This window comes from Mastigoproctus giganteus, chromosome 7 (assembly GCF_048544385.1).
Source record: "Mastigoproctus giganteus isolate SK-2022 chromosome 7, ASM4854438v1, whole genome shotgun sequence".
Taxonomy (NCBI): Eukaryota; Metazoa; Arthropoda; class Arachnida; order Uropygi; family Thelyphonidae; genus Mastigoproctus; species Mastigoproctus giganteus.
This window is the reverse complement of record NC_143581.1, coordinates 159,252,520-159,271,397: the sequence shown is the minus strand read 5'-3', so window position 1 is coordinate 159,271,397 and position 18,878 is coordinate 159,252,520. Positions and strand designations below refer to the sequence as shown.

At 37.2% G+C, this 18,878-nt stretch overlaps 1 protein-coding gene across 1 annotated transcript in view; it reads left to right on the top strand.

Annotated features, from left to right (window-relative positions):
* Positions 1 to 18,878, top strand: part of LOC150083283 (pregnancy zone protein-like) — a 374,597-nt gene that overhangs the window by 67,359 nt on the left and 288,360 nt on the right. The window contains exons 8-9 of the mRNA XM_090378461.1: positions 3,009 to 3,093; positions 17,294 to 17,364. Coding sequence (XP_090234587.1) covers positions 3,009 to 3,093; positions 17,294 to 17,364 — 156 coding nt within the window. The remainder of the gene's footprint in view (positions 1 to 3,008; positions 3,094 to 17,293; positions 17,365 to 18,878) is intronic.

The following is an 18,878-nucleotide window of genomic DNA, read 5'->3' as shown; positions in this document are numbered from 1 at the left end:
GTTTAATACATCTTTTAATTTATCTCTCCTGGAGAAATAGTATGCTAATCAATTGATTCCTGAGGAATTCACCATATGTAAAAATTATGTGCTTGGTTTATAATTGAACCGTGCAATCTGTTGATCAAATCATAGCTGAGAGTTTTGTTTGGCTAGCAGTAAACAGAACTACTGACATGGTTTAAGTTTGTAGCAAATACAGTTGTGGGAAAGTGGTGGACTGAAGTAACAGATAAACTTTACTTCTAGTATGAAAAATGCCAATAGGAACAAAACATATTACAGTTTCTTTATATTTGAGAATAATTCTCTTAAATTATATGGCCTACAGGTGCTCATGATAATAACCAATTCTGTTCTATACATGGTGAATGCAACAGAATAACTGGAAGAATTCTATCCAAACCTGACTCACATAGCTTGCTTGGTTGATGTCATGTCCTAAATTGTATTGCAGTAGAGATAAAATGTATGTTACCTGATGTGAATTATCCAATTCTCTCAGTTAAAAATAGTTTTCTGAAGTTTCTGCAGTGTGTGGAATAGTATAAAAACTCTTTACCTAGTGTTTCTGTACTGACTTGCCTCTGGTCCAGATGGGATACTTGAATTAATAAAGCCTCATTTCATTATAAACAGTTTGATTATTTCAAGGGGACAGTCTTTCATGCTTGCTAGCAGTGCTATTTGTATTGTAGATGCTCAGAATTCTATAATAGCATCAAGCATTGCTAGCAATGCTATTTGTATTGTAGACGCTCAGAATGCTATAATATTAGCATTATTAGCATTAGCATTAGTAGAGGCATACGATACAGCATCAGCCAAAAAAAAAACTGCTCCCATTTCACCCCTCCATTCGTTCCAAATGCCTGTCCAGCTCAGCCTTAAATTTATTTAGGCTATTAGCTTCCACCAAATCAGCTACCCGCTGGCTAAAGGCAAATTTCTGCACAACTATCTTTCCTCAATTTGAAACTATGTCTCCTCAGGTTCTTAGTCTGAGCTAGAGGAAGAATCCCATCAGTATTCAGCTTGCTCAACCCGTTCAAGCCCTTATACACCTCAATCAGATCACCTCGCAGGTGGCGCCTCCGTAGCCAGGTAGGAAGGAGCAGCAGTGCGTAGCACGTGCTTCTTGATTAGACTGGGGTTCGAGCCCGTCACCACCAAATACGGAAAGGTCAGGGAATGACCACCGCATATCCCAGAGCAATATGACCTTAGTTGCTAATGCTCTTAAAAAAAAAAAAAAAACTCGCAGGTACCTACTCTCCAGGCGCTGCAGTTTGCAGAACTTAAGCCTTTCTTCGTAAGAGCACCCCCTTTGTTCCCCTCACCAATCTTGTTGCCCTTCTTTGTACTCATTCTAGCAACTCTACATACTTCCTAAAATGAGGCCTCCAGACCTGTACACAGTACTCTAGGTGTGGCCTGACCATTGCCTTGTATAGCAGGATAATCACTTCCCTGTCCCTGCTATCAAAATTCCTATATATCATTGACAAGACTGCATGACCTGCCCTGGCACCCGTCTGCACTGCTCAGCAAACTTCTTATTACCCCTAGGTCTTTTTCACTTTACACTTCCCTGAGTGTAGTAGCACAAAGCTGGTATGTTTCTCTTCAGTTATCACTACCCATATGCAGAACTTTGCATTTGTCAATGTTAAACTTCAGTTGCCACTTCTCAGCCCATTTTCCCAACTTCTCTAGATCCAGTTGGAGTAGCATACTGTCTTTACTGTCATTAACAACCCTGCCAACCTTTGTATCATCTGCAAACTTGGACATTAAACCTGATATACCTTCATCAATATTATTGATAAATATACAGAACAACAATGGGCCCAACACCGAACCCTGGGGAACTCTACTAACAACATTTGTCCACGAAGAGCAGTGTCCATTGATTACCACTCTCTGTCGTCTGCCACTCAACCATCCCGTTATCCATTGTAGCAACTTAACCTTAATGCCATACCTCTCCAATTTGTACAGCAGGCTTCCATGTGCAACAGTATCAAAAGCTTTCCTGAAATCCAAGTATATGATATCAAAATTTGTTTTTGGTATTCAGTTCCTTTGTGACCACATCATAGTATCCAATCAAATTGGTCAGACAAGACCTCCCTTTGACAAACCCATGCTGTGTCTTAACTATTAATGTAGTCTTGTCTAGATGATGTCCAAGTCAAGTTTCCCTGGAACACAAGTTAAACTAACAGGTCTGTAGTTACTTGTGTCACCTTTTGAACCCCCTTTGTGAATTGGTGATACATTTGCACACTTCCAGTCCATGGGGACCTTTTCTGAGTCCAAGCAAGCTCATAATTATGGCTAAGGGTTTGCTCACTTCCTTTGCTGCCTCCTTTAATATAACTGGATAATAAAGTCATGTTTTTGTTGCACCCAAGAATTGAAATCAAATAGAATTACTAGTGCTTCTTTACACGATTCTTTAGTTACTGCGGACACCTAATGATAACCGTCTACAATCACTAACAGTCAAATGTGAACTAATTGCAAAAAAAAATGGAACAGATCATTTCTAATAATTTTGTTTCCCGAAAATGGTGTCACTAAGCAAGTATCTGGATGATTCCAAATACTTTCTTCTTTCCGTCATTAGCATCATGCTACAAATACTGTATGATCCCATCTATTGATGTTAAAGGTATTTTGCTGCTTACAAATAATTTTTTTCTGACAAAAAGATTCACATTGGAAAACAGAACAAAATGTAGAGTGCTATTGTAATGCTTTATTTTAGTGAGTTTATATGAGTTTATTTTAGTTATCATTTTAAGATATTTAATTTTTTCTTGAAATATTTGTACTCAGTTATTAAAGCATATTTAACTCCTTTTTAGAGCATAGCTACATGTTTAAATTTGATTTCTTCTTTCATTTTTTTTTTGATATTTTTTTCCTCCAATACAAGTAAATTTGCCTCTAAGAAAACAAATCACTTTACTTCTAATTTTATTTTCTCTTTATATATTCAGATAATTGAAGAATTAAGACAGTTTGATAGTTCAAAGTTTTCTTCTCCAAGTCAGGTGACTCCAGACCACATCTATTGCAGCCACCGTAAGTTCAGTAAATGACTCTGGTAATCTTTAGCATCAGCATTAGTAAAGGCATATGATGCACGAAAGCAAGCTTATGCAGCAACAGCCAAAAAAAAAAAAAAAGATCCTCCCATTTCACCCCTTCATTTGTTCCAAATGCCTGTCCAGCTCAGCCTTAAATTTATTTAGGCTATCAACTTCCACAACAAAAGATGGAAGTCTATTCCACCAATCAACTACTTGCTGGCTAAAGGCAAAATTCTGCACATCTATTCTACAACTGTCTTTCCTTAGTTTGAAACTGTGTCCCCTCAGGTTCCTAGTCTGAGCTGGAGGAAGAATCCCATCAGCATTCAGCTTGCTCAACCCATTCAAGGCCTTATACACCTCAATCAGATCACCTTGCAGGTACCTACTCTCCAGACACTGCAATTTGAAGACCTTAAGCCTTTCTTGGTAAGAGCACCCCTTTTTCCCCCTCACCAATCTTGTTGCCCTTCTTTGTACTCGTTCTAGCAACTCTACATTCTTCCTAAAATGAGGCCTCCAGACACAGTACTCTAGGTGTACCTTGTATAACGGGATAATCACTTCCCTGTCCCTGCTAGCAAAATTCCTATATATCATTGACAATGATATATAGGAATTTTGAAGTTCACTGAGCAGTGCCCATCTGCACTGCTCAGCGAACTTTGTATCTTATTAGTATTAACATCAAGCATGGCAAATGGTGCAAGACAGCAAACTTATTCAGCAGTAGGGGGAAAAAAAATAGGCAGCAACACTTCCTATATCAGTTGTCCATTGCCTCTAATGATTTATCTACTTCCTTGAATTTATTCAAACTATCCACTTCCACAACACCAGATGAAAGTGTGTTCCAGAAATCAAACACATGTTAGCTGAAGGCCCTTTTCCACACATCTCTCCTGCAACCATCTTTCCTCAATTTTGGTTTATGCCTCCTCACACGAGCAGTCTGCACAATAAGCAGGCAGCTATCAGCATTGAGCATGCACAATCCATTTAAATGATAAACTCCTTATTCAGACATCCTTGCAGGAGTCAAGTTTCTAGATGCTGAAATCTTTCCTGTAGACTTCTTTTGTTCTCCTCACTAATCTAATTGTTCTTCTCTCACCCACTCCAATAGATCTACTTTCTTTCTAAAATGAGACCTAGAAACCTGTATGCCATATGCAAGATGTGCCCTAACCATTACCTTGTAGAATGGGATAATCAGCTCTTTATCCCTGCTAGCAAAATTAATGTATATCGTTGACAAAACTACATGAGCTCTCCTGGCAGCTTATCAGCACCGTACCCTACCAACATTCTTATCTGCAAAATTAGATATTAAACCTGATATGCCTTTGTCAGTATCATTAATAAATATAGAAAACAAAAACAGGTCCAGCACTTGAGGATAGGTTGAATAGGACCAGAGTATGTCTGCCAGGGGCTTGACGATGTTGTAGAGCAGATATATTTTAAGGGCACAAAAGGTGATATTGTTGTGCACTTTGGCACGGTGATATTATTGAACCCTTTGGAGTAAGATCTACAGATTTACTTAACAAGTACAGGTCAATGTTAAAAAAAAGTTGAGAGTTAGGATTAATGAAAGTGTCTGCATTTCTGCCCATACATGATAGGCAGAATCATATACTCCCTCCTATCATCAAAATTTGTGATAGGAGGGAGTATATGATGAGAGCCTTGTCAATCAATTTGGCCCTGGAGAGATTGTGCAAGGCTCATTGGGTAGAATTTTTCTCAGCCTGGTCAGTGCTTGTTAACAGGAGAGACTGTTTCTATAGGGTTGAGGTACACTTAAATAGAAAGAGTGCAAGAATATTTGCTGATGTTATCGAGGCAGTGTTATATGGGTTGGAAACGACTAGCTTGGGGGATTCGGAGATTAAAAGATTAACAGTGGCTGCTGCAGAGCTGAAAGTGATTCTTGCACTGCTATTATTAGAATGAGTAGCAGCATGGAAAGCAAGGTACTAGGGATTTCCAGGTCTTCTGGGAGTCATCATGGAACAATCAAATATATGGGCTGTGTTAGGGTAACTAAGAGTAGGAACAGGTGCATGTATACTTGCATAATACACCAATGCTAGAAGTATATTTAATAAAGTTGATGAGTTTGAAGTGCTGGTCAAGACATCAAAGGTAGATATTGTTGGGATATCAGGGACATGGTGTCACACAAATTATAAGCAGTCCAGAATTGGAATTTTCAGAGTACAATATTTACAGAAAGGATAGACAGGACAGGAAGGGAGGAGGGTTATGCTGTTAGTAAAGAAACACATAAAATCTAAGGAAGTGCATCCAATTGACATTGTTGCACAATGCAATGTTGAGTCAGTGTGGTGTGACATAAGTAATGGGAAAGGAAAAATGCAAAGGTGTGTGTTATAGGCCTAATGACTCTGATGAGTATAATGAACAATTGTACAGATAAATACACTGAGTGATCACTGAATTATGACCCTCCCTATGAAAACTGAATGTGACCCGTTGACCACATGTGGTGCGAGAGTGCGGAGTTAGTCGATCTACATAGCATAGATAAGGTGTCAGTGGTTCAATAGGTAGTAAAATTCCAAGCATGGTGGGCAAAAGGAAGGATTTATCGGACTTTGATAAAGGACAGATTGTGGGTGCTCTATGAGCTGATGCCTCGATTTCCCAAATGGCTGAACTGGTGGGGTGTTTGAGAGTCGCCATAGTTAGAGTGTACCAGGTCTGGTATCAGAATGGTCAAGCAACGACCCAACGGCAAAACTGCAATGGTCAGTGAAACGTTGATGTTAGAGGTGAGCGCCGGGTCTAACGACTCATACAGGCAAACAGATGCAGCACTGTTGAAGAGTTGACTATCCAATACAACATGGGCCAACCTGGAACAATATCTGGCATAACCATGCATCGCAGTCTTCCACGTACGTTCTATACTAGCAGGTGACTCCTACAGCATCCTCTCCTAACCAGTCGCCGTAAAAGACTTGCTTGGTGCAAATAGCATACAAGTTGGACTTTAGAAGACTGGAAGAAGGTGTGCTGGTTGGATGAGTCACGTTATTTACTCCACACTGTGGATGGTGGTGTATGGATTTGGCGTCAACAACATGAGGCTTTTCATCCATAATGCATGGTATCAAAAGTGCAGGCCGGTGGAGGTGGTTGTATGGTGCAGGGTATGTTTCACTGGCAGAAACGTGGACCCACGGTGCATGTGGAACAATGTATCAGTGGTCTCCACCATCGTCAACTGCTTGCTGACTGTGTATACCCCACTATGTTACTCTTTTCCCTGAATGGCAATGGTGTCTTCCAAGATGATAATGCACAGAGCCATCAGGCACTCTTTGTGCAGGAATGGTTTGAGGAACACAGTTCTGACTTCCAGCATATCGATCAGCCTCCGAACTCCCCTGATATTAATTCCATAGAACACTTGTGGGACACTATGGAAAGCCATATCAGTCGTCTGGATACACCAATCACCTCCATACCTGCATTGCTCACCGCATTACACAGAGCTTGGTTGGGCATACCTCCTGAACGCTTCTGGCATCCTGTTGAAGCAATGCCACCTCAGATTAACTGCTTTACTGAGGGCAAAAGGAGGACCTATGAAGTATTAGGTAGGTGGTCAGAATTCAGTGATCACTCAGTGTGTAGTGGACCAGTAAATAAGATTGTCTTATAATGGAGAATTTTAACTTCCTAGATATTGATGGGACTTCTGGGTTGGTCACTTGCACACTCGCAAGGTTTTGGGGATTTATTGGATGACTGTGTCCACAACAACATGTTTGAGAGGCAACCAGATGGAATAATACACTTGATTTGATTACCAGTAGCGATTATGTTAAGAATTTGCAGATAAAGGAACCACTGGGTGACAGGGATCACAGTATAATTATATCGGATTTAATCAAAGATGTAACAACTATTAAGGGTAAAGGGAAGCTTTTTTGCTTTCGTAAAAGTGACTACAGTGGTCTCAGAGAGTTTTTAAATTCTATACAGTGAGATCAACTGACGATGTTACCAACAGTGAATTCTAAATTGGAAGCCTTCAGAGACTTAATCTTGGAGGATACTAGGCTTTTCATACCAACTAAGAAATACTGTTCAAGGTTTAGGCCTAAATGGATGTCAGATGAATAAATGAAGCTTGTGGCAGAGAAGAATTGATAATTTATATGCATGGGATGCATATAAATTATCAGGTGATACAGAAGCCTGTGGCAGATATAAGCTAGTCTGTAATGAAGTCACAAAGGAGATTAGGCAGGCAAAGGCAGATTACGAGAAATGTTTGTCAAAGGATACAAAGAAAAACAGCAAAGAGTTCTTTACTTATGTAAACTCTAGAAGGAAAGGGATGAATCAGATTGGTCCATTTAATATAGATGATTCGACTGTTGATGATCCTGCTCAGATAGCTGATAAACTATTATCATTAGCCGTATGGTGCAAGGAAGCCTGAGGCTTATGCTGCACCAGCAGAAAAAAAAAAAAAATCTGAATTACCCTGAGAGAGAGAGAGAGAGAGAGAGAGAACAAGAGTCAGAAGAAGGGAATCACCAAGAAAGAGAAGAATGACGATATCCAGCTCAGGACCCTGGGTGTGCCAAGCCCATACTCACCAGACATGAGCCCCTGGGGTTAATGTTGGAGATAATTCTATACTTACTAGTATATTTTATCACCATCTTATTTTAATATATCACTATATTGAGAACTGTGCAGTGATAAAACTGAATGAGTATTTTGCATCTACATTCACATGTGAGGAGTTATTCAAGGAGAAGAATGCTAGAAGTTTATCAAACTCTAACAGGAAACTAAGTGATTTTGTAACAAGTGAGAGCAAAGTGGAGGAGAAATTTTTGAAGTTAAACATCAGGAAGTCACTTGGGGTGGATGGGATCTATCCAGTTATATTAAGGGAGGCAAAGGAGTAAGCAAACAATTAGCTATAATTATGAGAGCTTCTTTGGACTGAGGGGAGGTCCCCATGGACTGGAGGTGTGCAAATATATCTCCAATTCACAAATTGCATTCAAAAGTTGACACATGTAACTATAGACCTGTTAGTTTAACTTGTATTCCAGGGAAATAATGGAGTCACTGGATAAAGAACCATTTTAGGATCATCTAGACAAGACTGCAGTAATAGTTAAGACACAGCATGGGTTTGTTAAAAGGAGGCATGTGTGACCAATTTGATTGGATACTGTGATGTGGTGACAAAGGAACTGGATGCAAAAAATAATTTTAATATCATATACTTGGATTTCAGGAAAACCTTTGATACTCTTGCACATGGAAAACTGCTGTACAAATTGGAGAAGTATGGCATTAAAGGCAAGTTGTTACAATGGTTAAAGTGATGGTTAGTGGGGGCAAGTTGCTACATTGGATAAAGAGATGGTTGAGTGGGGAAAGACAGAAAGTAGTAATCAATGGACATTACTCTTCATGGACTAATGTTCTTAGTGGAGTTCTCCAGAGTTTTGTGCTGGGCCTCTTTTTGTTTTGTGTATTCATCAATGATATTGATGAAGGTATATCAGGCTTACTGTCCAAGTTTTCAGATGATACAAAGGTCGATAGAATTGTAACAACAGTAAAGACAGTATGCTACTGCAACAGGATCTAGATAAGTTGGGCAAATGGGATGAGAAGTGGCAACTGAAGTTTAACATTGACAAATGCAAAGTACTGCATATGGGTAGCAGTAACCCAAGAGAAATGTACCAACTGTATGGTACTACACTCAGAGAAATTGAGAATGAAAAAGACTTGGGAGGAATTGTGCAGTCAGATATTAAGTTCACTGAGCAGTGCAGATTGGCTGCCAGAGCAGGTCTTGTGAATGATAAATAGGAATTTTACTAGCAGGGGCAAAGAGGTGATTATCCCAATGCAGTGGTCAGCACACACCTTAACCGATCCCTCCAGACCTGAGTGCAGGTCTGGAGGGATCATTTTAGGAATGATATAGAGTTTCTAGAACGAGTACAAAGAAGGGCAACAAGATTGGTGAGGAGAACAAAGCGGTGCTCTTACCAAGAAGGCGTAAGTTCTGCAAATTGCTGCACGTGGTGACTAGGCAGCTGTGAGGTGATCTGATTGTGTTGTATAAGAGCTTGAACGGGTTGAGCAAGCTCATTGTTGATGGGATCCTTCCTCTTGCTCAGATTACGAATCTGAGGGATCATAGATTTAAATTGACAGTTGTAGAATAGATATGTCGAAATTTGCCTTTAGCCAGCCGGTAATTGATTGCTGGAACAGACTTCCATCTGTTATTGTGGAAGTAGATAGCTTAAATAAATTTAAGACAACCAGACAGGCATTTGGAGTGAATGGCTTGGTGAAATGTTTTTTTTTCTTTTTTTTCTTTTTGGCTGAGGCTGCATAAGCTTGCTTTCTTGCATCGTATGCCTCAACTAACTACTCTGTTCTTTACCCATTGAAACATGCCTGTATCCATAGAAGAAACTTTACCTTAATTCCACAGTATCCCATATTGTTTAGCAGCCTTTTATGTGTAATATTATTAAAGCTTTTCTGAAATCTAAGTATATGGTGTCAAAATTTTTGCCTCCAGTTCTCTTGTTGGGATATGATAATATCCATTCAGAATTTTCAGACAAGATTGATCCTTAACAAACCTATGCTGTGACTGAATTATAATGGCATTGTTGTCTAGATGCTACATTACTTCTTTAATCAGTGACTCCGTTCTTTTCCCTGTAACAGAAATCGAGTTAACAGGTCTGTAATTATTTGTGTGTCTCTCTCTTTCAACCCCATTTGCGAATTGGGGATATACAGTAAACCCCCACTATTCGTGAGGGTTACGTTCCTGAGAAATGCCACAAATACCGAAAACACGAATAGTGAGTTATGGCTCCCATAGTAATAAAGGGGTTCCGTTCCAAAAAGTATGAAATATATAAGAAAATCTATTCTAAAATTTTGTCTATGTATGTATTATATGTACCTTCATAATATGACTATGTACATAGACAGTACATAGAGGCGCAATATGGCCAAAGTTGCTTTTGCGCCAAAAACACCCAACAACAACCAACCAGCCAACAGTACATAGTGAAATGCAAGCATATAGCATCGAAATGAAATTAAGAAACAATTTAATATTAAATGTAATATTTATTAGAAATTTCAAACAAATCTTTCAAACCAGCACCTTTGCTAGCTAAAAATCTTCTCCCGCCAGTGCTATCACCAGTTTTGCTAAAGTGTTGATAAAGGAATTTTGCCTTTTCACGAATGATGAGTGAACTTAATGGAATTTTATTTTGAGTTCGGTCTTCTATCCACAGATTTAAAGCCTTTTCCATTTTTTCTAATTTAACATCACGAGTTACAGAGCAAATTTTAGAAGCAATTATCGTGTTTTCACGGACACTATGGCGGATTTTTTCTTCCGATTTCTTGATTGATCATACTGTTGACTCATTGATTTTATGTTTTGCCACTGAGGAGACACTTTCACCATTAGAAATTTTATCTAATAACTCAATTTTATTCGCTAATGTCATCACCTTCTTTGATCTTTTCACATTTCCCTTATTATTCGTAGCCATATTTTTGTATGGGTTAGAAAGAACTTGTCCACAATAAAGTCACTTTCTTCCATTAACACACTCAATAAAGTGTTTTACACTGCAAAACGGTACACTTTTGTAAGTATATCAATTTATAAATTGATAAATTTATTCAATTTATAAGCATATAAATTAAAAGGAAACGACGAAACCTTCCATGACATGACACATACTGAACAAAGATTAGCGAGAAACATCCACACGTGCGATTTTGTTACCCCTCTCCCCCACCCACTGAGTGCTATTTTGACTGGGAAAGATAATTTTAGCCATGCCCATGTTTTTTTATGGCAGAAAATGTTCACGGTGCTTTAAAATTCATAATTTTTTAGGTTTCATTTTATATTAAATCAGCGACCGCGAATACGTGAAACTGCGAATGCAGATACCGCGAATAGTGGGGGTTTACTGTATTTGCACATCTCCAGAGTCCTGAGGTACTTCCCCCTGAATCCAGGGATGCTTTCATTAACATGACTAAAGATTTGCATACCTCATTTGTTGCCTTTGTTAATATGACTGAATAGATCCCATCCACACAGGTGCTGTTTTTTTACATTTAGCTTCAACAATTTCTCCTCCGCTTTCCTTTCAGTTATCATAAAATTATTCAGCTCTTCATCAGAATTTGACTCACTTATGGTATCCCCATCCCTAAAGAAATTCCTCATGTGTGAATATAGATGCAAAACACCTATTCAGTTTGTCTGAAATCTGAGCAGGATCTTCAACAGTTAATCCAGTCATATCTGAGCAGGATCTTCAACAGTTAATCTAGTGATTGGATATCCGTATTATTGGAGTTCATATCCAGATTATTGGAGTTCATGAGTGTAATGCCTTCACAGCTGAAATTTACTTACAGGTACACCCTCCAGACCACCTCAGCCTTATGGTGTTTATTCCCCCCTTCCGGCTGTTTTAAAATAGGAAAATTACTTCTACAGACGGTGCATGTTATTGGTAGTGGCAGTAGAAGTTGTTTTCCTGTTTTAAAACAGCAGGAAATGGGGGGGATAAACACTCTAAGACTGAGGCAGTCTGGAGGGTGTACCTGTAAGTAAATTTCATCCCACTCATGAACTCCAATAATTTGCTTTTAATAATGAGGAAAAAACTAATCAATATATCATTATTGACATCTAATGCCAGTACCGATAACACGCACCATCTGTTTACAGAGAATGCAAGGGACAAGGGACAAGGTATTCTTGTATTGATTGCAGCCTCCAGGGTTACCCCTATATACTGCTGTAGTATCTGTAGGTTATTTATAGCCGGCAAGTGTGTGTGTGTGTGTGTGTGTGTGTGTGTGTGTGTGTGTGTGTGTGTGTGTGTGTGTGTGTGTGTGTGTGTGTGTGTGTGTTATCATGGTTGTAATTTGCTGGCCCTGGAGTCTTAGCAGCTGGGAGGCAAGGAGCAAGCTACCTGCATCCTGACTCCTGTCTCTAGCCACGTGGAGACGCTCCAGGAACTATCTAAATTACACTAAGAGAATGCAGGTAGAAACTGCTATAACGGGAAATGTTTGTCCGGTAAGTTTCCAGAAGTTTGCCATGGTTCTCGTGTTGGCTTTCTTTACCTTAGCCAAATGAACATATGAAGAACTAGAAATGATGCCTCCGTAGCCAGGTGGGCAGGAGCAGCAGTGCGTAGCACGCGCTTCTTGATTAGACTGGGGTTCGAGCCTATGACCACCAAATACGGAGGATGCAGAAAGGTCAGGGAATAACCACTGCATATCCCCAGAGCAATATGGCCTTAGTTGCTAATGCTCCTAAAAACCAAATAACAACAACAACAACAACTAGAAAGTGTAGACTGCAAAGTCTTATGACTACATATTTAAAGGAGAGAATTCTAATTGATGTGTATAAGGCACTGAAGGAATTGAGTAAAATGAATGAGGAAGGGGTCTGTTCTTCCGTGTCAATGAGACACTAACCAGAGGACACAAATATAACATCTTAACAAATAACAGAAGATTGGATTTCCTGAAGTTTACCTGTGGACAGTGGTTTCTCCTGCATTGTAATAAGTTGCCTCCCAACATGGTGGAGAAAATTTATTACAACTTAGTCTGATTTAGTTTAAAGCAGAATTGAATACCATTACACTTGTTGGAATGGGAATAGTATGAAGATTTTTTTATTTTAATTATTATTATTAGTTTTATTTATTTTTTTATTTTTGCAGAAAAAGTTTACTTTCTTGCATCATTTGCCATTATGAATACTAAAATAAGAAAAGAACTATTTATTACTTTTCCTAACCTTTTTTAGTAAATACTTCTTGCAGTCAGTCTGCTGTCTTCTTCAGTGACTTGTTTGCAGACTAATTTATACTTACTATAGGTTTCTGTCCAGTGGATTATTTTTTTTCTGGCACCATTCTCATCAATTCTCTAATATCCTACTAGATTAACCTTGAACAATTATTATTATTATTGATATTATACTTATAATAATAATAATATTATTATTATTATTATTATTAGTAGCCATATGGTGCAAGGAAGCCTGGGGCTTATGGTACACCAGCCAAAAATTTTTTTTCTGAATTACCGAGAAAGAGAGAGAGAGAGAGAGAGAGAAAATCACCAAGAAAAAGAAAAGTGATGATTTCCAGCTCAGGACCCTGGGTGTGCCAAGCCCATGCTCACCAGATGTGAGACCCCCTGGGGTTAATATCCCTTTATTGGTATGAAAAGTATAATAGCATCTATGATTGCTGCTCAGAACTTCTCATTTAGAATTTGCATTTAGTAATGTCATCATTTGGTCAAATTAAAAAGCACTTAATAACTGTGTAAGACCATTGTTGTTTGGTTTTTAGGAGCATTAGCAACTAAGGCCATATTGCTCCAGGGATATGCGGTGGTCATTCCCTGACCTTTCCACATACTCCATATTTTGTGGTCACGGGCTCGAACCCCGGTCTACTCAAGAAGCGTGTGCCATGCACTGCTGCTCCTGCCCACTGGCTACGGAGGCACGAAGACCATTGTAATCACCTTTACAAAAGCAAAATCCTTTTCCATTACTCTTTACAGTAGTTATATCTTTAAGTGACACCCACTTTAATAGATAATTAGATAAAGAGTATTTTTTTCTCTTTTTTTTCTCTAGCAAGTTGGTGTAGAAAACAGTCATCAAATAAATTCAGAAAAGTTCTGCTTCTGTGATAACTAGCAGTAAATTGTAGTGTAGTGTATGATAGCAGCATGACAGATGGACATATAGGCAATGTCTGTCTGATTTTTTTTTTTTTTTTTTTTTTGATTTGGTAGTTGTTGGCGCATCGGCTTCTGTGGCCATATTGCACCTCCCAAGGTTTTTGCAGTACTTTGATCCAAGCCCGAGGCGGGAATCGAACCCGCGACCTTTGGGTTGCCGGGCAGGTACTTTACCCACTCGGCTAGCCCGGTCGGCTATGTCTGTCTGAGTACCCATCTATGAAATGAGCAGTTTCTGTGATTCATTTCATGGCAATTGTTATTCACAAGCTTATGTTAATAATCTTGTGAGTAACAAAACAATACATTATTGTTAATAAACTACAAAACAATACATTATTGTTAATAAACTACAAAACAATACATTATTGTTAATAAACTACAAAACAATACATTATTGTTAATAAACTACAAAACAATAATAAACTACAAAACAAAACAATACATTATTGTTAAAGAGCTACCCTGATGAATGCAGCACCACTAAACAATTACGATAAATAACAGATACAAGACTGCCAAACACTATATTGAGATTGCTTTCTGTCATTTTTCTCGGTTTACTAGTAATACATCACAATGATTCAGTCTGTTGGTGTCATTGTCATAATGTATTGTGTATATTTATATAGAAAGACAGATCTTTGTGGGTTAATAAATGATTCATATAATACTTAACTTACTGGTTTGATTCTGTGTGCTGTTTATGTTTACAATTTTAAACCAGTAAAATTTAGTCTCTGTTTTGTGTCAGCAGCATTAGAACTGTACATTATGGATTTCGTAAGTGTTATAAAACAAATTACTGTTCAGCCATTGAGTAGACTGACTTTCAAAGATCTTGACTCTTCTTTGCACTCATGGGTGTTCATTATTCATTTGTGTTGTCTCTGTGTGTGTGTGTGTGTGCACACACACACACACACACACACACACACCTAATGCTCAGTTAATGTACACATTTCATTCTTGGAAAACTTTTTATGTTAACTGAATATACACTAATTGAATATTAATTTCTTTTATAAAGTCATGTTAATTGCTGAGATATAGTCCTGAAACTTTGTAAATAATTTGATTTTTTTAAAATGAAATGTGAATAAATGCAATTACTGTATGTACCTGATAAACTAATCCAGTTACAAAATTTCATTCAAAGCTCATCATAAAGAATCTTATAGAAAATAGGGACATTATGAAGGCATCTGTCAATGTTGTCGCTTCTTTGAACATTGGCTCTTATTGTCTCTTCCAACCTTATGATTTCTTTTAAACCTTTAAGGTTCAGACTCTTTGAAAAGATACTGGAGATTTTATTATCACTGTCATTCCATTCTTCAGTTTCTATCATTTATCTTCAGTATCTAATTCCAAGTTAAAGAGTTTGCAATGGCTAAAATTATCCCTGACATGTTCTTGCTTTCCTTGGAAATATTTGTGTATGGACAAAACTGATAGCAAATCTTTCCAACAACCCTTCCTAGTGGATTGCTAAATATCTTTCCACTATACAGCAATGCATTCTTAATGCCATAAGGAAGTTACAGCCCTTTCAAAAACTATGTGAAAGTTATTGGTTCCTACCAACAGGTAGGAACCAATAGCTCTCACATAGTTTTATAGAGTAACTTGAGTGCTGATTCTTCTCAAATAATGCTAATTAAAGGTGAAAATAAATCCTTAATCCGTAGAATATGTTTGAGGGAAGGAACACTTTATCCTTCACTGTCATACTTATTGTTGAATCTTCAACTCCTAACTCATGGCTAATGGATGTCATTCCTTCACCACTTTTAGATCTTATTATTTTCATTTTTTTCAAAAGTGATTGTGTTGTAACTTTTTTACTTCACCATTACATCTAAGAAAAATTTAATTTGCATCATTGAAAAACCCAGTTGATATTTGATGAACTTTTTTCTTAATGCAGCAGTGGTCATGCTCCCAATTATAACATAAGTGTTTGTGCCTCACTTGACAGGTGTTCAAAATTCTTTTATTGCTGGGGAAAAGTTTTTAGTTTTTTGAATTCTCAGAGAATACTAATGCTTGATATTTTACCAATCGATTGTATTAATTATTATATATTAAATTTTTAATGAAAAATTTAAAAATATGTTTTTGATGAAACAAAACTATTAATTCTGTTGAAAATTAAAAAATATTTATAAACATAAAATATAAACATGAAACTTGTGGTCTCTTTCACTTTTCAGTTTATAAAATAGTTAACCCTACACAGGTTCTCTCCCCAATTGTTACAAATATCATGGTGCTGTACCTGACAGGTGACAACTTTCTTTTTAACTTGTGGTATACCAGTATTTCATCTTTTCTTAATGGATTGCATTACTTATTATGTGTAATTTTTGGTTTTAATTTAAAAAATTTAATATTTAGAAATGTTTCTTATGCATTTAATTTTCAAAACAATAAAAATAAAATAATAATAATTCTTCTGAAAAAAAAACCATAAGCATTAAATAAAATGATGAAGCTATTAGCCTTTTCCATTTAAAAAAACATTAAATGTATGTAATTAAAAACATGTACATGATCATATATTTCTGCTTATTATATCTATAAACAATTTTAAAAAATTCAGAAATATATATAAAAATGTCATTTTTCAACTCAACATACATGAATTAATAAACTATAGAGCTGGCAGATAATTCACTATATTTTGTTTGTAGTGAACTACAAAGTAATATAATGGATGGCATTGATTTAATTGTATCTCATATTGTGACTACTTTCACAATGAGTTACCATATTATTGCACTAGCTCGAATAACTAATGCTTCACTAATAGAGAAGACTATTGTTACTTATTCTCAGCAGATACCACCACCTAGACAGCGCTGTTTCAAGGCTTATTGGCCTGTCATCGGTGGGTGGGTTGGTGGGTAGGTACCCTAGTGTTGCAATTATGCCAACCCAGTTACTCCACAATATGAGAGATGCCTGATGGTGTACATAGTGATAAACTAAGAAAATAATCGCACAAGGTATAGGACTTTGGAGGTAGTCACAATATGAGATACAATTAAATCAGTGCCATCCATTATACTACTTTGTAGTTCACTGTGAAAAAAATATTGTGAATTTTCACTGCCAGTTTTATAGTGAATTGCCAATTGTAGTCCTATGCCTTGTGCGATTATTTTCTTAATGAATTAATAAAAGGCACATTTAATTAACCTCACTCCAAAAGAAATGCAAGACCATATTATCAATTAATTCTTGAAATTGTCTTGATTTGCCAAATTTGGAAAAATAAATATAAAAATATTATCTTGTTTTTTTTTTTATGTTAGAACAGCACAGTGGGGATTTTATTGATAGAAAAGATTCTTCTGGATTTGTCGATTCTTCAGAAGCCTTTCAGGTAACAGTTCTAAAGTTATTAGTGTTGGCAAAATAATGAAAGTAAGAAGCTTATTTAGCAACAGTACTAAAAATTATCCATGCACATATCTGCCAACTTTTAGAAATTGAAAAACTGAAGGTTTTTAATAGAGGTCTGGCTGATGTAGTGGTTACATATGCATGTTGTCATGGGGTGCAGTAAACTGTACAGTCAGTCCTCGTATAACACCATGACCACCAAATACAGAGGATGCGGAAAAGTCAGGGAATGACCACCACATATCCCCAGAGCAGTATGGCCTTAGTTGCTAATGCTCCTAAAAACCAAACAACAACAACATTCATATAACTCGTGTTTACACTGCATGAATTTGATCATACACGATTTATAAATAGGGGAACCATATCGTATATAACACAAACCGAATTCACTTATGCATGATTCACCTTTGTGTTTATAAGAAATGGCAGTTGAATGCAGAATCACCCCAACTGAATGCAACACGATAGGAATGAAGAGAAGATTTTACCATAATAACGTAAAACCCACACAATTCCAGCTATCGGTATTATCGCAAATGCAATTAGATCGAGTTTACTACCAGTTTATAACAGATTCCACTAGCAGAAATGCAACTGGAAATTGTTTTTATTGTTTTATGGTACTAACCCCCAGAAATGTGCTTTAGTAAAATGTGAGCTAATGAGGTGTTAATAGTGTGTCTGCCTTTACAGTGTTGTTTATTCAGTTGCTACACATGCACAGCTTTGTTTATGTGTATCAAACGTGCCTCCTCGTTTTGTATTTGTGCTTTATTCCCTAAAAATGAGTAAAATACTTAAAAGGTGTGAAAAGGAAGTGTCCACTACAGATTCAGAGAGAAAAAGAAAAGCAATATCAATATACAGAGGCAGACTGGGTCAAAAATTCTTACCCGGGAAAATATGTAGCGGCTTCATACTAGCGTTTATGGCCAAAATCACACTGGCCTCTGGCCCGCCGGGGTTTCCCCTGTAAGGCTTATGGCCAGTCCGCCTCTGTTGATAGAGAAAAAATATGAAATTGTGAAACACTTTGAGCGAAATGAAAGACCGTGTGATATTGCACGGGCCTAAATGAGGCAATGCTGAGAATTAGAAAGAATGCAGAGAAAATAAAAACAACTTTCATAGCAGGAACAACTTAAAGTGTAACAATATCCATTAGATCAAGACACAAAGAATTGAAAGAGATGGAACGGCTGTCAGCTGTTTGGATAGAAGATCAAATAAAGAATGTTTGCTTACAATAGAAGCAAAAGCATTAGCAATGTTTTATTATGTAATAGGCAACATAAAATACGTAAGTATTTTATTACGATTATTTATTGTGTTTGGTAATGTTTTGGTTATAAATGTGTGTCCAATCTTGAGTGGTTGCCACCTAACCCTATTTTTCCCATAGGGCCTGTTGTTTATATTGCACTAGCGTTTCTAGGAACACAATTATCGTGTTATATGAGGACTGACTGTATTTTATAGTTATTTGGCTTT